At 53.2% G+C, this 20,807-nt stretch overlaps 2 protein-coding genes and 1 long non-coding RNA gene across 29 annotated transcripts in view; 2 read left to right on the top strand and 1 right to left on the bottom strand.

The window, feature by feature from the left end:
- ST3GAL3 (ST3 beta-galactoside alpha-2,3-sialyltransferase 3) overlaps positions 1–4,620 on the top strand; it is a 233,081-nt gene extending 228,461 nt beyond the window's left edge. For all 26 annotated transcript variants that reach the window (XR_012421289.1, XR_012421278.1, XR_012421280.1 and 23 more), the window contains one exon: positions 3,597–4,620. Coding sequence is in view for 18 of the 26 variants with exons in the window: in XM_045372578.2 (XP_045228513.1) it covers positions 3,597–3,686 (90 nt within the window). In the remaining 8 variants the exon portion in view is untranslated. The remainder of the gene's footprint in view (positions 1–3,596) is intronic.
- Positions 4,621–6,969: 2,349 nt separating this feature from the next.
- ARTN (artemin) lies at positions 6,970–10,675 on the top strand. Of its 2 annotated transcripts, XM_045372614.2 has the most exons (5): positions 6,970–7,331; positions 7,558–7,706; positions 9,026–9,152; positions 9,529–9,667; positions 9,738–10,675. In XM_045372614.2, the coding sequence occupies exons 3-5, from the start codon at positions 9,093–9,095 to the stop codon at positions 10,199–10,201; spliced, it is 663 nt and encodes a 220-aa protein (XP_045228549.1). In that variant the 5' UTR covers positions 6,970–7,331; positions 7,558–7,706; positions 9,026–9,092; the 3' UTR covers positions 10,202–10,675. The 2 variants fall into 2 exon arrangements, with proteins under 2 accessions (XP_045228549.1, XP_045228555.1); XM_045372620.3 differs by lacking the exon at positions 6,970–7,331 and having other exon boundaries at positions 7,644–7,706; positions 9,091–9,152; positions 9,738–10,349.
- A 7,682-nt stretch (positions 10,676–18,357) lies between these two features.
- On the bottom strand, positions 18,358–20,591 carry LOC123568858 (uncharacterized). Its single transcript, XR_006692424.3, has 2 exons — positions 20,214–20,591; positions 18,358–18,783 (listed from the first exon to the last, which is right to left on the bottom strand). It is a non-coding gene; the product is annotated as an uncharacterized lncRNA (long non-coding RNA).
- Between the last annotated feature and the right edge of the window lie 216 nt (positions 20,592–20,807).

Below are 20,807 nucleotides of genomic sequence, written 5' to 3'. Positions count from 1 at the left end.
AAGTCCAGACTGGAAGTATAGATCTATGAGTTGTGAGCACAGCTGCTGCTTCAGATATGAGGATGAGATTTCCCAGAGAGAGAACAGAGAGTGAGAAGCGCAGCTCATCCTAGCAGGACCCTTGAACATGGATACTTAATGGTTGGGTGAGGAGCCAAAGAAAAAGAGGAGCCAAAGAAAAAGAGCTTCTGGCTGGGTGTGGTGGCTCATGCCTGTAATCCCAGCACTTTGGGAGGCCAACACGGGCGGATCACCTGAGGTCGGGAGTTCAAGACCAGCCTGAACAACATGGAGAAACCCTGTCTCTACTAAAAATACAAAAGTAGCCGAGTATGGTGGCGCATGCCTGTAATCCCAGCTACTCGGGAGGCTGGGGCAGGAGAATCACTTGAACTCAGGAGGCAGAGGTTGCAGTGAGCCAAGATCGCACCATTGCACTCCAGCCTGGGCGACGAGTGAAACTCCATCTCAAAAAAAAAAAAAAAAAAGCTTCTGAGAGTGTGGACTGTGACATGGGATGGGCATCCATACTCAGAATCAAGGGCCCTGGTAAGGCTGGAGACCCCAGGATGACCAGAATCCTCCACCAGCCACGGCCAGTTCAGAGCTCAGGGGAACTCGGAAGTTGTCTGCATAGACAGCAGAATTAGGAAAAGAGCACCAGAGAGGTGGCATTGCCGGATCCGAGAGAGCTACACCCAGGCCTGACTTTCTTGTTTATTTTTTATAATGGAACTTGTCAAGCATATTACAAGTACAGAGGATAATATCATGAATTGCCATGTTCCTGCCCCCCACCTTCCACAGGCATCAACAGGCGGCCAACATTGTTCCACCTCTTCTTTGTCTCATGCTCCTACTCCACCGATTCAAACAAGTCTCAGATACCATGTATCCCTCCAACCATAAATACTTCATTCAGGCTGGGCGCGGTGGCTCAACGCCGGTAATCTCAGCACTTTGGGAGGCTGACGCGGGTGGATCACCTGAGGTCAAGAGTTCGAGACTAGCCTGCCCAACATGGAGAAACCCCGTCTCTACTAAAAATACAAATTAGCCAGTGGTGGCGGGTGCCTGTAATATCGGCTACTTGGGAGGCTGAGGGAAGAGAATTGCTTGAACCTGGGAGGCGGAGGTTTCAGTGAGCCGAGATCACACCACTGCACTCCAGCCTGGGCAACAAGAGTGAAACTCCCATCTCAAAAACAAAAACCAAAACAAAACAAAAAACTTCATTCATTTTCTCTAAAAGATAAGGACTATTTTTTAAATTATTACACCTAAAAACATGAACAGTAATTCCTTAATATCATCAAATATCCAGTCCTCTGCTGACCTTTTAGCCCTCAGTGACTCCTAGTGGGTGCTGTTGACCCTGACCCATCAAATTGGTTACTACTTCTCCAGAGGAGTGATGAGGATGAGGGAGAAGTAAAGAGGCAAACGAGTTTCCACGTCTGCTTGAATCCTGGCCCTGCCATTCCTCCAAGCCTCTGTTTTCCCTGTAAAACCTGATTTCATTCAACAAATATTGAGGCACCTACTCTGTGCCTAACAGTCCCTGCCCTCAAAGAGAGACAGTGAGCCAAATGTTTACATCGTCAAAGAATGGGGATGAGTCACCCAGGGATCCGCAATGAGGAGGGGCAAGTGCAGATGGCAGAGTATGACGACAGGAGCCTTGAAGGGGCTGGAGGGCTTTAGGGAGTCTGGAGGGACAATGGGGTATAAGGAAGACCCTGCCTTTAGAGGCTGTGGACTGTGGAATGTGAGGGAAGAAACAGTCAGCACTGGAGAGGGAGTCTGGGGGCACTGTCGTTCAGGGCAGCTGGGTTTGTGGTTAGCACAAGAGGTTGAAGGGAATGCTGAGAAGAGGAATACTGGGAATTGGGCTGATGACTGCGGGAATTGGGCTGATGACTGCCTGAGTTTCAGGTGTAAAAGATTTGGAAGGTGGAGAGGGTTGACTGGAACAGAATAAGGGCTAGACAGAGCCATAAGTTATTTTTTAAAAATTCATTTATTTATTATTTTTCAAAAGATGGGGTCTGGATATGTTACCCAGGTGGACTAAGCTCAAATGATCCTCCTGTCTCAGCCTCCCAAGTAGTTGGGATACAGGCACAGGGCACTGCATCCAGGTCACTTCTCAGCACCAGTAAATAGTGGCTGACCAACATGGTGAAACCCCCATCTCTACTAAAAATACAAAATTAGCTGGGCGTGGTGGCACACACCTGTAGTCCCAGCTACTTAGGTGGCTGAGGCAGGAGAATCGCTTGAACCTGGGAGGCAGAGGTTGCAGTGAGCTGAGATCACGCTGCTGCACTCCAGCCTGGGCAACAAGAGTGAAACTCTGTCTCAAAAAAAATAAATAAATAAATAAAAAATAAACAGTTATGGTGAAGCTCAGTGCTGACAAATGCAACAGAGAGGTCACTTGGGGACAAACTCTGATAAGGCTGTTGTCATTCATCCATTCATTCAATCAAGCCTTTTTCATCAAAGTTTTCTGGTGAGAGTCCTGGGGTTAGGAAAGGACCCTATGCTGGGTACAGTCTTCCCCAGAAGCCTCTTCTAGTAATTTTGAAATATGTGACATTATTATTAACTATAATCAAATGTGCTCACCATAAAAAATTAGTAAGTAGGTGAGGTTGGCTTGATTTAATTATTCCACAATGTATACATCTATCAAAACATCACATTCTTCCCCCAAAATATATACAATTATTCTTTCAATTAAAAATTATTTTTAATTATTATTATTATTATTTATTTTTTTGAGACAGAATCTCTCTCTGTTGCCCAGGCTGGAGTGCAGTGGCACGATCTCAGCTGACTGCAATATCTGCTTCCCGGGTTCAAGTGATTCTCCTGCCTCAGCCTCCTGAGCAGCTGGGATTACAGGCACTACCATCACGCCTGGCTAATTTTTGTATTTTTAGTAGAGACGGGGTTTCACCATGTTGGTCAGGCTGGTTTGAACTCCTGACCTCGTGATCCGCCCGTCTCAACCTCCCAAAGTGCTGGGATTACAGGCGTGAGCCACCGCACCCGGCCTATTTTTAATTTTCTAAAAAAGATTCGCCATCTCTCTGCAGGCCCCATGGCTCCTCTGATCTGGGAGGCAGGATTTCATCCGCCACCCCCAGGCCTGGAGAGTAGATTGCATCAGGCCAGCGAATGACTCAGCCACCCCTTGCTATTGGACTTCAGTGACTCACACTGCCTGCCCGCAGGGTGTCTATAACCTAGGTGCTTCCTGACAAGAAGTGGCTTGAAGTCTGTGGGAACAAGGTCCTTCCGCCAGCACTGAGGAGGGAGGTTGGGAAGCCTAACGGTTTTCCTGGGACAAGGAAAGGGGTATGAAGGTTCTTTTTTCCCTGCCTTGGGAAGGGAGGAGGATGAGCTGTGGCACTCCTAGAGCAGGGCCATCATTAGCTTGAAGATACAACTGATTACCAGTATCCGCCTTCAGATTTCCACGGTCACAGAGTGTTGGAGAGTGGTGACTGGAAGAGGGCACCGAGCCCCGGAAGGGGCAGTAAAGGTTTGAGCAAAGGCCCAACTGATCACTTCATGTCTCCTTTCAGTCCTGGACGCACAATATCCAGCGAGAGAAAGAGTTTCTGCGGAAGCTGGTGAAAGCTCGCGTCATCACTGATCTAAGCAGTGGCATCTGAGTGGGTCCAGCACACGGCCATAGAGGCCCAGGCACCACCAGGAGCAGCAGCAGCCAGCACCACCTACACAGGGGTCTTCAGACACAGAGAAGGACAGTGCCAAGGGTCCCAGGGGCAGCAAGGCCTTGGAGCAGCCGGAGCTGTGCCTGCTCAGCAGCCAGTCTCAGAGACCAGCACTCAGCCTCATTCAGCATGGGTCCTTGATGCCAGACGGCCAGCAGGCTCCTGGCTGTGCCCAGCAGACCCAGCATGCAGGCAGGGGGACACTGGGCAGCAAGGCTGCTGCCAGAATCACTTCTCCAATCAGTGTTTGGTGTATTATCATTTTGTGAATTTGGGTAGGGGGGAGGGTAGGGATAATTTATTTTTAAATAAGGTTGGAGATCTCAAGTTGGGTCCACTTGCCATGCAGGAAGAGGCCCACTAGAGGGCCCATCAGGCAGTGTTACCAGTTAGCTCCCTGTGGGGCAGGAGTGCCATGACCAGCCTGTACCTTGCTCTGGGGCTACAGGGTGGTGGGCAGGATCTCAAGCCAGCCCCCTCCAGCTCATGACACTGTTTGGCCTTTCTTGGGGAGAAGATGGGGTATTCCCACTCACCAGCCCTAGCTGTCCCATAGGGAAACCCTGGAGCCGTCCCTTTGGAGCCAACAAGACCGCCCCAGGGCTACAGCAGAACTTTAAAGCTCAGGAGGGTGACGCCTGGCTCGGCCTGCTGGGAAGAGCTCCCCTCCACAGCCGCGGCTGATCCGCAGGACTACCGCAGACCTGGACTCACCAACTTGCCACATGGTCTAGGTTTCAGCAACAAGACTGCCAGGTGGTTGGGTTCTGCCTTTAGCCTGGACCAGAGGGAAGTGAGGCCCAAGGACCTTACCTAAGCTGTGGCAGCTGTCCCAGGCCACCCCCGTGGAAGCAATAAAGCTCTTCCCCGAGCCTGGTCTCTTTTTGCCTTCTCTGACTTTCTGGAAGAAACAGGAACCTAAAGCCTCAGCAACTACGCCAAAACCTCGGGCCCTCTCTTCAGTCCACACAGTCCTGGGCCCCTTTCACTTCTTGTGTCAGTGCAGGACCTACGTAGCCATCCAGAGGCCTCTGGGCATCTCCTGTATCCTCTTTGCTTTGAGACCAGAGGTTTCAGGGCACACTCTTAGAGGAGACAGAGGCACAGGACTGGAGTGCTAGGACATTGCCTTGGGGTTGCCACAGCCCCACCTCTGGAAGGGCAGGTATTCCTGCAAGCACAGGAAAGATGTACTGCTGAGCCCCTGCAGGAAGCAGAGGCCCACAGACCTACCCTACTACCGACACCCGCCCTCTGGGAAGGACATGCCCCACCCCCCATCATTAGCACAGAGGCACACCCTCTCCCTTCAGCTCCCCTCTAGGCATCCTCTGTCATACTTTAGAAAAGATGTCACCTCGCCTTCTTAAGAGTCCTAGAGTCTGATCCCTCTCTTCCCCAGCATCCCCAGGCAGGCCTGAGAATGGACAGACCAGACTGTCGCCTGCACTTGAGGCCATGAAGTGAGCTTCCTATCACACTGCCACTGGCAGGCAGTAGGTGGGTCAGCCGGCCCCTGCACCTCTCTCTCACCCACCCCAATCTAAGAGTCCAGGCAGCCCTGGATTGCCCTCCCACTGGTGAGCCCTAAGGCTGCAGTCCTGGCCATCCCAAGGACCAGCAGCCTCCCACATGCTCCTTCCCACTGTGGCTGGCCTTAGGCAGAAGCAGGGGGTAAGGGAGGCCCTGACTGAGGGACAGGTCAACCCAGAAACCTCCTCCATATTCTACTGGAAATAAGGTCACTACCATGCACATGTTCCTGCCTGGATGGTGCCCCATGGAGTTGCACAGGGCATAAGCTGAATGCCCATAAGAGGTATTGCTGGCTGCAAAAGCCCCAAGGCAGGTGCCCCAACTGAGCAGCCGGTTGTGGGAGGTGACAGAGCAGATTTCTCCCTGCTTGGCCTCCTATCCCAGGGGGCTCCTGGCACACCTGCAGCAGCCCCACCACCTCCAGCAGCAGTTCTCTGTGGTCTGACTTCTAGTCCTCACCACTGCAGGAAACTACTTTCAAACAAGCTATGGTTCTGAGCCCTGGCCATGCACCAGAATCACCTGTGCAATCTGAAAATTGCACATGTCCACCCGGAAGGTCTGATTCCAGTCTAGGTTGAGGCCCGGATGTGGGTAGGTTTTAAAGGTCCTCAGTAGTTCTGAAGCATAGCCAGGGTACAGCCGGTCCACACTCATCCCCAGTACTCTCATCCCTGCCCACAGCTTCTAATTGCCAGTTGGTTGGCAATTCCCAAATTATCTTTGACAGCGCAGCTCTCTGTGCTTCCCTCCAGGCTACAGATTCACCTGCTTCCTGAACATTTCCACTTGGATAATCCACAGGCCCTTCCAACTCAACATGTCCAACACTGAACTCATGAGCCCCTGCCTTTCCTCCCAGGAACCGGGATGTACCCCTCCCCCAAGTCACCCCGCCAAAGGCACACTTTTGCAGGGCCTACCTACCTCCTCACCCTATCCAGTCAGGCACCAACAAATTTTCAAAATTGCGTGTTCTAGATTGGGGCCTGGTAGCCTCACGCTTCCCTCACGCCCTGCATCAGACCTCATCCTCTTTCTGCAGCAGCCTCCACCTTCCTCTCCAACCCCATCCTCTTTACTACAGCCAGAGTCATCCACAAAAATATCTGTCTGATCACACCATTCTGCTCAAAACCCTCCCATGGTCCCCAGTGTTAGGATCTTTCCATCCATGTTACTCACCCAGCCCCCACCCCACTTGCCAAATTGCCATAATTAGGCATCTGAAATGCTGCCCTCCAGCTACCTACTTCAAGCCTCAGCTCAGATGTTCCTCCTCTGTGACCCCTGCCTTCAGCCCTCAGTACCCACTTCTGCCAACACTGCCCTTGCTGTGCCCCAGTGACCCCCGTGTTTGCAAGAGTGTCCATACTCCAAGCCCTAAGCAGCACAGGAGGTGAGCTGTGCGGAGACTAGAGCAGAGTCAGACCCTGAAAGCTTCTGCGAAGAGGCTTAGCAACCCAACGAGGCAGGTGAACTGGCCGCTGAGAGAAGAATCGGGTGGAGCAGAGAGCAGTTGCTGCAGGGCAGACAGCCAGGACCCCCAAATCTGCAGGCACCAGCAGTCAGCCGCCCCACGCAGGGACCGGCCTTCCTCTTGCTCCCCGCCCTCACTCACTTTCTCCCGCCCTCGGCCCGGCCTCCCGGCTCTCTACTTCGCGTGTCTACAAACTCAACTCCCAGTTTCCGTGCCTCTCTACCGCTCGAGTTCTCTACTCTCCATATCCGAGGGGCCCCTCCTAGCATCTACCCCCCTCCCAACCTCGGGGGACCTAGCCAAGCTAGGGGGGACTGGATCCGACGGGTGGAGCAGCCAGGTGAGCCCCGAAAGGTGGGGCGGGGCAGGGGCGCTCCCAGCCCCACCCCAGGATCTGGTGACGCCGGGGCTGGAATTTGACACCGGACGGCTGCGGCGGCGGGCATGAGGCTGCTGAGGGATGGAGTTGGGCCCGGCCTCCAGACAAGGCCCGCGGGCTCCGCCAGCAGCAGGTCCCTTGGGCCCCAGCCCTCGCTGCCACCCGGACCTGGAGCCCCACACCCGAGGTAAGCCAGCCCACTTGCCTGTTTCTGGTGCCAGCCCTGGATGGACGCTCCTGGGCTGGGGGAGTGGACAGGACCACCCCCCTGATCTCCTTTCTTGCATCCTCCCTCTCTTGGGCCCTCGGCACAGTTCTCTGCCCCTCCCAGGCCCTCAGTCCCTCTTGTCGCTTGTTGCACTGTGCTGGCCTTGCCGGCCCACGGTAATGTGACGCTCCCGCTGCCGCTACAGGGTGCAGACTGGCTGCCAAGGCCACACTTTTGGCTAAAAGAGGCACTGCGAGGTGCACAGTCCTGGGCATGCGCCGTTTGAGCTTCGGGGGAAAGCCCAGCACTGGTCCCCGGAAAGGTGCCTAGAAGAACACGGTGCAGGACCCCGTGGTGAGTAGCGGGCTGGTGGATGGGGAGGCAAGGGCTAGAAAACCAAATGGCCCTAGACCACAAGGAGGTAGGAGGCAAGGCCTGAGCTGCCCTCAAGAGACCTGCTCCCGGGCTCCCCCTAGCGCAGAGGGCTCCTAAGGCTGCCCTGCCTGCCTTTCTCTCCATCACGGAGAACAGTCACTGGCCTGGCCCGGAGGCCCTGTTTCCACTTAGCCAAGAGTCGCACACCAGGACCTGGAGGACCACCCCAGGAAGGCCTGGGGGTCTGCTCCACAGGTGTGCAGGCATTCTGTGTGCTAGAGGATGGGGATGAGGGTGGCAGCTGGGACCCAAGAGGAGGTTGGCTAATGAGGACTTATGAAGGCTCTGGGGCCCCAAAAGGGTGTTTGGGAGTGCCAGAAGTGGGAGCTCAGGAGAGGCTGGCTGGAATCAGGAACGATGGCTCAAGGCGGAAACTTCTAGGAGCATGACTACACTGCCAGATCCATAGGAGGCTGGGAAGGGGACAGCCCTAGACCAGCTCTCAGGGTAGCTCAGCTCTCAGAGACCAGGCTGGTATGGAAGCCTAGCTGGCCCTCCTGGGAGTGGCTCAGGCCTGAGTGTAGCTGAGGGGATGGAAGAGCCCACCCTGCTTGGAATCTGCAGGCTTGGCAGGCTCTGCCCCCTGGTGGCCACAGGAAGCCATGGCCCAGGCCCCATGTTTTCCGAGGGTCCCACCATCCCCCGGCTCTGTGATCATTGGGGGACCCCTATGGTCAGAGGAGAGAACTCAGGTGGCTCTGGGTCCAGAACACAGTTCACAGAGGGGCAAGGTGAAGCAGCTCTTGGTGGGCAGCACAGCTTGAGGCTTGGAGCTCACTATCATTAGATAACTCTTAGAGTGACCAACTAGCACTCTCATTCTTCTCCAGGCCTCAGCTTCCTTTCCCGCAGCCTGGGGTGAAGGCCTTTGCAGGACCAAGTGTGTCCAGCTACAACTCCCTCCAGCCACTTCCAGCATCTCCAGCCCTACAGCACAGAGCAGGAAGGTTCTGGGAAAAGAGGACCCCTCTCTCCCCTCTAGCTGTGTGACCTTGTAACCTTAGACAACCTCTGAGCTTCTCTGAGCCTTGTTTGCTCATCTGGAAAAAGGGGATTAAACCATTTACCTCATGGAGTTGTGAAAGAATAGCTGCAAAGCACCTAACACATAGCAAGGTTCCCAGTGCAGCTACTTCTGCTGAGTTGAGTTCAGCTGTCCAGGCCCCTTGTTCCTCACCTGGAGAAACTGGGGTGGCAGGACGGCCTCCCAAAAGATAACTCATCTCTTAATTTGCAAGCTGCCTCAAGAGGAGGGTGGGGGAACAGCTCAACAAAGGCTGATGGGCGCTCCTGGTGTTGATAGAGATGGAACTTGGACTTGGAGGCCTCTCTGCACTGTCCCACTGCCCCTGGCCTAGGCGGCAGGTGAGTGCTTCTCCCAGTGACTCCTACCTGGAGCTGAGGAAAGGCGGCTTGACCGGCGAGGGATAGCAGGGCTTGGCTTGCGCAGCGGTTAGGTGTGGGATGGGAAATGGTCAGGGAGGGACCAGGTGAATGGGAGGAGGAGCGGGACTTCTCTGAATGGTCGGTGCACGCAGGTGATTCCTCCCCTGGGCTCCCAGAGGCAGCAAACCCATTATACTGGAACGTACGCCCTTCCTGAGCTTCCCCTCCACACAGCTAGGAGCCCATCCCCGGCCTGATCTCAGCCCAAGGACAGCCCCTCCTTGAGGTCCTCCCTCCCCAAGCCCACCTGGGCGCCCTCTTTCTCCCTGAGACTCCACTTGGTCTCTCCGCGCAGCCTGCCCTGTGGCCCACCCTGGCCGCTCTGGCTCTGCTGAGCAGCGTCGCAGAGGCCTCCCTGGGACCCGCGCCCCCCAGCCCTGCCCCCCGCGAAGGCCCCGCGCCTGTCTTGGCGCCCCCCGCCGGCCACCTGCCGGGTAGGTGAGAGGGCGAGGGGGCGGGGAGGGGCTCGCCCGGGACACCGCGCGTGACTAGGTCTCATTCCAGGGGGACGCACGGCCCGCTGGTGCAGTGGAAGAGCCCGGCGGCCGCCGTCGCAGCCTTCTCGTCCCGCGCCGCCGCCGCCCGCGCCCCCATCTGCTCCTCCCCGCGGGGGCCGCGCAGCGCGGGCTGGGGGCCCGGGCAGCCGCCCTCGGGCCGCGGGGGCGCGGGGCTGCCGCCTGCGCTCGCAGCTGGTGCCAGTGCGCGCGCTCGGCCTGGGCCACCGTTCCGACGAGCTGGTGCGTTTCCGCTTCTGCAGCGGCTCCTGCCGCCGCGCGCGATCTCCGCACGACCTCAGCCTGGCCAGCCTACTGGGCGCTGGGGCCCTCCGACCGCCCCCGGGCTCCCGGCCCATCAGCCAGCCGTGCTGCCGACCCACGCGCTACGAAGCAGTCTCCTTCATGGACGTCAATAGCACCTGGAGAACCGTGGACCGTCTCTCGGCCACCGCCTGCGGCTGCCTGGGCTGAAGGCTCACTCCAGGGCTTTGCAGACTGGACCCTTGCCGATAGCTCTTCCTGCCTGGGACTCTCCCGCAGAGTCCCACTAGCCAGTGGCCTCAGCCAGGGACGGAGGCCTCAGAGCCGAGAGGCCCCTGCTGGCGAGTGATGAACATCATCCCTGGACAGGTGGAGGGACAACTGACTAGCAGCCCCAGAGCCCTCACCCTGCCATCCCAGCCTAAAAGACACCAGAGACCTCAGTTAGGGAGCCCTACGGACCCACTTCTCACAGACTCTGGCACTGGCCAGGCCTCGAACCTGGGACTCCTCCTCTGATGAACCCTACAGTGGCTGAGACATCCGCCCCCGCCCAGGCGCTTTGGGGACAGCCTTTGAAGGACACATATTGCAGTTGCTTGGTTGAAAGCGCCTGTGCTGGAACTGGCCTGTACTCACTCATGGGAGCTGGCCCCTATTTATTATTTCTAAGTTATTTATTTACTTCTGTGGCTTGTCAGATCCTTTTCCTGGGCAGTGGGGGGCTGGGGAGAAGAGGCTAGATGGAGATTATGCCTTGCTGATCGCATTCGCACACCTCAGGCTGACTCAGAAATCACAGACCTGACCTGGATCTCCGGCCCCCACCCAGCAGCTCCGGGATGGGAGGAATGGAACACAGGCAGGGGCAGGGCAGGCAGCAAGGGTGCAGTCACTAGTCCTGGCAGGCTGCTCACTTGGGCCTGGACTTACCTCTGGGGAAAGAGATTGCAGAGTCTTCTGTGGAGAAAGCCCTGTCTATGTGACCTGTGGCATCTCTGAGGCCCCCGCTTAGTGTAAAGACACAGAGAAGCACCCATTGTCCCACCCCACAGTCATTGATCAGTGTCTTACCATCCAGGGAATTGTCTTGAAGATACCTTGTCAGATATACACATGCCTCTGCTTGCAGACAGTCCAGCATGGTTAACTCACTATCCACATTCCATGAAATAGCCCAGGGCATGAGGGCATCTGAAAAAAAGCTGAGGGTTGGGAGAGGGTGCGGTGGGGTGCTGGCTCCGGTGAACGAAGCACAGAGCTCCATGGGGATAAGGAGGCAGGAAAGGATAAGAGCCCCAGAAGGATCTGCATCTTGGGTGATGAATAAGAATAATCATTAACTCAAACAAATATTTATTAGGCACCTATTATATGTCAGATACTGATTATATGACAGATGCCAAGGATACAGAAGTGAAAACAGACATGATCCCTGCCCTTGAGAAGCTTCAACCAGGAGAGACAGACAATAAGTAAACAATTACAGTAAAAATTAGTTAAATTCAATTTAGCAAGTGGCATGAAAAGGACAGGAAGCTGCCAGGCGCGGTCCCAGCACTTTGGGAGGCCGAGGCAGGCGGATCATGAGGTCAGAAGATCAAGACCATCCTGGCTAACATGGTGAAACCCTGTCTCTACTAAAAATACAAAAAAAAAAAAAAATGAGCTGGGCATGGAGGTGGGCACCTGTAGTCCCAGCTACTCGGGAGGCTGAGGCAGGAGAATGCCGTGAACCCGGGAGGCGGAGGTTGCAGTGAGCCGAGATAGCGCCACTGCACTCCAGCCTGGGAGACAGAGCGAGACTCCGTCTCAAAAAGAAAAGAAAAGAAACAAAAGAAAAGGACAGGAAGCTAAGAAATCCACACCTTCGTGGGGAAGAAAGAAGTTAGTGCTGACCCTGGCCTCTCACACCACCCCCCCCCCAAGTCACCTCCAAAAGGCCAGGGCTGTCCCTGAGCTTTTCTGAATATCCTTTGAAACCTTGTTTCCCACGTCCTATACATTTGTACTGGGGAGGCCTCTGTGATTTTTCTTCTTTGGAAATGAGATGGGGGCATGGATGCGGAAAGGATGCTAAGTCTGAGGAACTGTGGGACATCCAGAGGGGTTGTCAGGAGGGAGTGGGATCTGCTGGTCTGGAGCTGCGGGAGGAGGTCTGGGCCGGACTGGTGTGAGAGCTGTCAGCACAGGGGCAGGAGCTGCAGCCGGGGATGGATGAGAGCACCATGAGACGGACAGGGCATTTAACGCTGCTGACAGAAATTCCTTCCAATCTGCCTGTGTGCCTGCCTGCTTTGGCACAGGTGCCCCCTTCACCCAGGCTACAGTGAGGAGCTGGCAAGAGCTCTCTGAAGGCTGTGCCCATTCTGGGTCAACGAGGAGAGATGTGTGTGTGCTCCCACTCTTCTGCATTCACTGCCCCAGTTCTAGATGCTCCCAAAATGTTGATGCCTTTGTTCCCTTCAAACACCCTGTTGGCCCCTCTCTGCCTCCAAACGGATTCAGGATCCTTAGTTCCACCTTCCCTCCTGCAAAGAAAATGGCCCCAGGGCCATACAGTTTACAGAAGGCTGGCTGCTGGCAGAGAAGGACATTCTGTCAATTCCAGGGTTATTGGGGCCAGGCAGCCCCCTGTTGGCAAGACTTTAAAGCCTAGCCTAGTCCCCAAACCCTGCCACTCAGTAGACATGGCTGCTCCAGAGCCAGTAAAGGAGACTGACTGAAGCCATCTCTGACAATGCTCACAGTGACAGGGCCACAGCCCAAGCCAAAGGTGCTGGCTGTCGACACTCCCCAGGCTGCCAGCTTTTCAGGGAATAGTGCCCACCCCAGCTGGAGGCTGCATTCTGGGCTCCAGATAGCTTGTACTCAACATCTCAGAGTCCGGAACAAGACAGCAACAGTTCCAAAAACACATTCCCACATGAACTAGCCTCAGTATGCAATTCAGGACAACCCAAATCAAACGGAAGAAAGAGAGTGAAGGGAAGGAGGGGAGGGAGGGAGGAAGGAAGGAAGGAGGCAGGGAGGGAAGAAGGGAAGGAGGGAGGGAAGAAAGAAAGGGGAAAGAGAGAGAAAGCAAGAAGCAAGCAAGAAAGAAAAGGTTGTTTTCCCCAAAGGAAACAGGCTGCAGAGCTGTACCTCTGTTTACCACATAGTAGCTATAACCTGTCACCAGGTGGCACATTGTAGCTCCTGGGGCCACAGGTGACTCTGGTCAATACTAAAGCCAAAGGCCATTTAGTCCTTTGAACTCTCAGAAGCATTCGATAGTATCAGTCCTCCTTGAAAAGCTGTCTTCTTGTGACTGTCTTGGTTCCATACTCTCCGGGTTCTCCTTCCACTCCTCCAGAGGCTTATTCTCAGATGAATTCTGAGTTCCTCTTCCTCTCTCTGCCTCTCATGTTCCTCAGAGCTCTGATACTGACGCTCTCTCCTCTTCCCATTCTACTGTCTCCCTGAGCAGCACTGTCTGCTCCCGTGGTTTCAGTTACCACCTCCACGCTGATCATGCTCACATTTTATCTCCAGCCTAGAACGTTCACCTGAGCCCCAAGTCTGTAATTCCAATACCTCTATCTGTATGTCCTGGGAGACCTCAGGCTTAACATATCTGTACTGGATGTCTTCCATTTGCTCCTTCAGATCTGCTGTCCACCCTTCTCCACCCTGCTCTGCTCCTCAATGAGCTTCCCTGCTGTCCAGCTTCCAGACCCTCCCCAGTGTTCCCTACTCAGCGAGTGCACCAATCTCATCCAGTGACACAGCCAGAAACTTGGGCAATCTCCTAGACTTCTTAAGCTCTGTCATGTCCCTTAAGCACTGGTCACCAAATCCTTAGATCCTGCAGATCCATCCCCTTTCCCTATCCCCAGTGCTGTTCTGCTGAAGTCTTCATAATTTTTTGGATGGTTTATTGCTCATCCTCCTACCTGGTCTCACTGTCTCCAGTCACAACTCCCTCCAATCATTCTCAGCCCTGCAGCCAGATAAGTTACCTTCTCTTCACATTAACCGAGTATGAACTGTCATGCATTGGGCTAGTTTCAGGGATTCAGAGACCAGTGAGAAACATGTTTTGCCATCAAGGAAACTATACTTGGAGATGGAAGTAGGGGTAGGGTAGCAAATAAAAGTAAAAGACATCTGGTTAAATTTGGATTTCAGGCCAGGTGTAGTGACTCACGCCTGTAATCCCAGCACTTTGGGAGGCCGAGGTGGGCGGATCACGAGGTCAAGAGAGCGAGACCCTCCTGGCCAACATGGTGAAACCCTGTCTCTACTAAAAATATAAAAATTGGCTGGGTGTGGTGGGCACCTGTAGTCCCAGCTACTTGGGAGGCTGAGGCAGGACAATCGCTTGAACCCAGGAGGTGGAGGTTGCAGTGAGCCAAGATCATGCCACTGCACTCCAGCCTGGCGACAAAGTGAGATTCTGTCTCCAAAAAAAAAAAAAAAAAAAAAAAAAGGATTTCAGGTAAACAATAAATACACTTTTTTTTTGAGATAGGGTCTTGCTCTGTCCCTTGGGCTGGAGTGCAGTGGTGCGATCTCAGTTCACTGCAACCTCCACCTCCTGGGCTAAAGCAATCCTCCCACCTCAGCCTCCTAACTAGCTAAGGCTACAGGTGCATTCTACCATGACTGGCTAATTTTTAAATTATTATTATTTTTTTAGTAGAGACAGGCTCTTACTACGTTACCCACGCTGGTCTTGAACTCCTGAGTTCAAGAGATCCTCCCACCTTGGCCTCCCAAAGCGCTCGGATTACAGGTGCGAGTCACCATGCCTGGCCTAAATACTTGTTTTCAGTATGTCCAATGCAATCATTGGGACATACTTATATAAAAAATTTGGCTGGGTGTGGTGGCTCACACCTATAATCCCAGCACTTTGGGAGGTTGAAACGGGTGGATCACTAGAGCTCAGGAATTGAAGACCAGCCTGGGCAACATAGTGAAACCCTGTCTCTACCAAAAATATAGAAACTTAGCCAGGTGTGGTGACGTGCATCTGTCCAGCTATTTGGAGGCTGAGGTGGGAGGATTGTTCGAGTCCAAGGGGTGGAAGTTGCAGAGCCAAAATCGCACCACTGCCCTCCAACCTGGGTGACAGAGTAAGACTCCATCTCAAAAAAAAAAAAAAAAAAAAAAAGGCCAGGATCACGCCTGCAATCCCTGCACTTTGGGAGGCTGAGGCTGGCGGATCACAAGGTCAGAAGATCGAGACCATCCTGGCTAACATGGTGAAACCCTGTCTCTACTAAAAATACAAAAAATTAGCCGGGCATGGTGGTGGGCACCTGTAGTCCCAGCTACTCAGGAGACTGAGGCAGGAGAACGGCATGAACCCGGGAGGCGGAGGTTGCAGTGAGCTGAGATAGCACCACTGCGCTCCAGCCTGGGTGACAGCGTGAGACTCCGTCTCGAAAAAAATTGTTGTTGATCTGATATTCAAAATTAAATAGGTGGCCAGGTGCGGTGGCTCACACCTGTAATCCCAGCACTATGGGAGGCCAAGGTGGGCGAATCACAAGGTCAGAAGTTCGAGACCAGCCTAGCCAATATGGTGAAACCCCATCTCTACTAAAAATACAAAATTAGCCGGGGATAGTAGCGTGCATGCCTGTAGTGCCAGTTACTCAGTGAGGCCGAGGCAGAAGAACTGCTTGAACCCAGGAGGCAGAGGCTGCAGTGAGCTGTGCCACTGCACTCCAGCCTGGGTGACAGAGCAAGACTCCATCTCAGAAAAAAAATAACTGTCCTGATTTTTTCTGGCAAGCCTAGGTGGGGGTAAACAAGTACCCCAGTAGAAGTATGACTGAGGTTATAGGTATGTGTGTCAAGGAGGGGGAAGAATCTACAATCACAAAGGAAGAACAATCAGTTTTTTCCTAGATAGATGCAGAAGAGGAAAAGTCTTTGTGGAAAAGGTGATATTTGAACTGAGTCTTGAAAAACGAGTGTGTTTGCACAGGGTGGGTTATAGGGTGGATGGGACGCATGGGACCCAAAGTGGTTACTGCTGATTGCCTTTATTTCCTCTCACTTCTACATTTACACTGTTTGTTGTGGCCATGTCCTGTCCTGCATGTTGTGGTTCTCCTCAGCCCTGGACAGGAATGGAGTAGAGAGGTGAGGGCCTCTTCCTTGGGCTCTCCATCTCAGCCTGAAGACTCTGCTAGTCCTATATTCTTTAGATTTTTTTTTTTTATTTTTTTTATTTTTTACTAGCCAGTTCATCACAGCTTCAATTCCCTGTTACAGTTCAAAATTTTTACATTAAACTTTCCCTGCATGCTGACTGTGTGGTGTCTCTCTCCTGATGGCATCCAGAATGACACAGAGCCTTCTCAGCCGAGGAAGTAGTATGAACAAAGACAGGGAAGTGTGAAACAGCCTGGTGTGCTCCCAGGATTGCCAGCAGCTTCCAGTGGACCTGGGGAGGGTCTCCATCAAGACAAAAGGCTGGAGAGATCACAAAGGCCTTTGAATGTTATACCAAGGAGCTCGGCCTTTGCTCTGAAAGGAGCCACTGAAGGGTTTTAAGTGGGCTTGGTTAGAGATGTGTTTCAGATGGATCACTGGCTTCTGTGTCTAGTATGGATGGAAGAGGCAAGGTGGGAGCCAGCTAGAGCTGCCATAGTTAGAGCTGTTCAGGCAACAAGCACAGGTACTTTGAGTTAGGGCAGAAGCAATATGCAAGGACAGAAGAGATGTGAGGGGCAATAAGAGAGGTGAGGGCTTGCTAAGAAATGGTTTCCAGGTGTCTACCTTTGGGGACTGGTACGGAACCCAGGGGATGTAGTATTTTAGTATGTGATAGGGTTAAGATGTGGGGAAAATGTGAGTTCAGTTTTGTACATGTTCAACTTCAGGTGCTGTGGCAACTTCAGAGGGCCAGGAGGCAGCTGAATATGCAGGTTTGAAACTCAGGACAGTCTGGGCTGGAGAAATCCAAGGAGTCACAGCTTGAAGCCAGGGGAGTGGTGAGATAATGAGGCCTAAGACAAGAAGCAGAGACTAAGGAGAACCAACATTCAAGGAGCAGGGGGAGGAACAGGGACAGGCCAGTGAAGGAAACCAAACAGGAGTGGTCAGAGTGTCAGGACAAACAAAACCAAACAGAAGAGCTGAGGGAGTGGCCAACAGGGCCAGATGCAGCACACAAATCAAGCTGCAGCAGAGCCGAAAGCTTCCCATTAGGTTTTCTTGCAACATGGTAGCCTAAGGACTTGGGCTAAACTTCCTGCTGAAAACAACTTTAAATATTAGACTCTATCTGTCTTTAAAATTAAATGCATCCGTAAGCTGGCAAAAACATAAGAAATGCGCTGAGGCCAAAAAAAATAAATGAAAGCAAGAAGCTACAAAGGTAAGCAAAGCTCTATCATTGGCTTTCATCTTGAGGGCAGTTGCCGAACCCAGTGAACCTGATCATTGGTTTTCAAGGTGTCCCTGAGCTTATGAGAAAGACAAAGCCCAGGGCCCCCTCACCATGGGGAGTCTGTTTAGAAACTTCTCCATAAGGCCAGGACCTCAAAGGCCAGTGTATGCCCACACTGTGAGGGGGAATTAGAAAGAAACCTGCCCCTGTCTGACTTAACTCTCTCCCTCAAACTAGGGGACTACAAAGAAAACTGCCTGCATCCAACCTTGGTACTAAGAAGGGGGAATAATCTCCCCCTGATAATTCTTTTTTTTTTTTTTTTTTTTTGTGAGACAGTCTTGCTCTGTTGCCCAGGCTGCAATGCAATGGTGTGATCTCAGCTCACTGCAACCTCCACCTCCCGGGTTCAAGAGATTCTCCTGCCTCAGCCTCCCAAGTAGCTGGGACTACAGGTGTCTGCCACCACACCAGGGTAATTTTTGTATTATTAATAGAGACAGGGTTTCACCATGTTGGCCAGGCTGGTCTCGAACTCCTGACCTCGTGATCCGCTTGCCTCGGCCTCCCAAAGTGCTGGTGGCGTGAGCCACTGCACCCAGCCTCCCCGAGAAATCTTTTTTTTTTTTTTTTTTGAGACGGAGTCTCGCTCTGCCGCCCAGGCTGGAGTACAGTGGTCGGATCTCAGCTCACTGCTAGCTCCACCTCCCGGGTTTACGCCATTCTCCTGCCTCAGCCTCCCGAGTAGCTGGGACTACAGGCGCCCGCCAAGTTTTTTAGTATTTTTTAGTAGAGACGGGGTTTCACCGTGTTAGCCAGGATGGTCTCGATCTCCTGACCTCGTGATCCGCGCATCTCAGCCTCCCAAAGTGCTGGGATTACAGGCTCGAGCCACCGCGCCCGGCCTAGAATTCTTAACTACAAGCAGGCAGTCGTCTGGTTTTGCAGACCAAATTCACATGATTTTGGCAGGCTGAAAAACTTCAAAGTGATCATTTAATTTGACATGAACATGGATTGGTAGTGGTTCCAGTTGACCAACAAAAGCTCCCTCTCCCCATCTGCTGAGTTTTGGGATGTTCCCTCCTGAATCTGAAGACCCCTCCCAGGGTTGCCACAGGTTCTTGCCTCTATAGGTCTACAATTCTTCCTTAGAGAAGAGCCCTTTTGGCTCCCAAAGACTTATCCGCCACTTGGCTCTAAGCTGTCCTGCACTAACATCCAAATCTCCTGGAGATCACCTTTGGTCTGGCCTCTGGAAATGCCCCCAACTCTCCCCAGGGCCTACTTCAGTCCATCTGTCCTAAGTAGTGTTTGCAAAGGATGTTCAGGACTCATTGCTGGTGAGACTGGGCTTCTTTCTCTGCCAGATCCCTGGAATCCCCAGGGGTGAGGAGGAGCCCTGGATAGGAAGCAGGAAGAAAACACATACTGACAAAGGTGTGGTCTCTAGGCTGAGCCCCCCACCCCTAAAACCCCCTTAACTAAAATGAGTTTCAGAAGAAGCTAAGGTCTCATTGCTAGAAAGAGGCACAAACAGGTTTTGAACTCAGGACTAAGTCCAGAATTTGTACACTTAAACCCCACTCCCAACACCATCTCCCCTGGCCACCACCACCTCCACCAGTGAAACTGCCAGGAGAACCAGGCCCAAGGTCTTTCCCACCCTAGGCACAGGCCTGGAATCAGTTACTTTATTTTGGCTTTCTATTTCCTCCTTCCAAATTCTCCTGCCTCTTTTTCTTCCTTCAATTTGTCTTTCATATTGCAGACAGATTTTTCTAAATGCAAATGTAATCATCATAGCTCACTTGAAACCCCATCATGGTTTCATATTGCACTTAGGATAATGTCCAAACTCCTATAAGAATCTATTGCTACCAACTTGTCTTTCCAACCTCATCTCTGTTACTCACACCCTTCCCCACCCCACATATATTCCCTTTAAATGAATATAAATTACTTGCTATTCTTTCTTTCTTTCTTTTTTTTTTTTTTTTTTTGAGACAGAGTCTCGCTCTGTCGCCCAGGCTGGAGTGCAGTGGCGCGAGCTCAGCTCACTTCAAGCTCCGCCTCCTGGGTTCACACCATTCTCCTGCCTCAGCCTCCCAAGTAGCTGGGACTACAGGTGCCCGCCACCAGGCCAGGCTAATTTTTTGTATTTTTAGTAGAGACGGGGTTTCACTGTGTTAGCCAGGATGGTCTCGATCTCCTGACCTCGTGATCTGCCCGCCTCGGCCTCCTAAAGTGCTGGGATTACAGGCATGAGCCACCGCGCCCGGCCTACTTGCTATTCATTCAGCCTTGCTGAATGACTTAGAGTCCCACTGGATTTTGCTTACCAGCTAAATGAGCCCCTCTCCTTCCCAGGCTCTCTATTCTTCAAGCTCAGATCAAGTTTCTCTTCTCAGGGAAGCCTTCATGGACCTTCTCAGGCCTCAGCGGCTGCTGTCAATGCCAGCTTCCTCCACTTGAACAAAACTACAGAGCTCTTTGCACTTTTAATTTTTTTCCTCTTCCCTGCTAGGGTAGCTGGCAGGAGTTAATAAACAATAAAATACAACTGGAGGGCTGAGAGGCAGGAACCACCGGGGCCTGTGGCAGACCAGACCTATGGCAGGGTCTGCCACCCTGTCTTTGTGCCAAGGGCAAGATAAGCCTAACTTTCCCCAAGCTCGATTTCCTCATCTCATCTGAAAACGATGAATAAAAATACCCAGCTCAGAGCTACTAAGAAAACTGAACCTAAGGTATGCAAAGTCCTGCTCCTAGCACTTAAATGTAAGCTACTCTTATTCTAGTTACACATAAAGTTACTTCCAAAAACCTTACGAAATTCCCCGAGCACTGTCCATGGTATGTGGTTTCCCGGTTGCTTATTGGGTGGTCCCAAGAACCTTCCTTTTTTCCTTCCTGAGGCGTGCCAAGTCCCCTCTCCTCTTCTCTGGGTGGTGCTGACGCCTTCTTCCCAGGCTGCACCTTTGCTGGGCCGGAGGATGCCCTCGCAGCGGAGCGCCAGAGCCACCAGGCAACCTCCCCAGCCTCCACCCTCTAGCCCGGGCTCCCACCTCCGTCCTCGGGCCCCTCGAGTCACGTTCTCCTACTAAGCAGTTGGGCCGCAGCGCCCCGCGCCGGTCTGACCCGGAATGCCTGCTGGCCGCGGTAGGCCGAGGACAGGCGGGGCTCTGCAGGTCCCCAACCCACGTGCTCTCGGCCTCCTCCGCAGGGCGCCGCCTTCCGGCTAGGCGCAACATGGACTACATTTCCCAGGGTGAACAGCGGCGGGGCCTAGACTCTGCGGGGGCCTGGGGCGGCGTGCCGCTCCACCGCCTGCTCAGGGGAGCGCGGACTGGCGCGAGGACAGGGCTAAAGACCCGGAATGAGTTTCCGCGCAGTTCCGCTGGGCCGTGCCGGGCGGTGCCGGGC

Source organism: Macaca fascicularis, chromosome 1, assembly GCF_037993035.2.
Source record: "Macaca fascicularis isolate 582-1 chromosome 1, T2T-MFA8v1.1".
Lineage (NCBI taxonomy): Eukaryota > Metazoa > Chordata > Mammalia > Primates > Cercopithecidae > Macaca > Macaca fascicularis.
The sequence above is the reverse complement of the archived record's forward strand: the minus strand, read 5'-3'. Positions and strand labels throughout refer to the sequence as shown.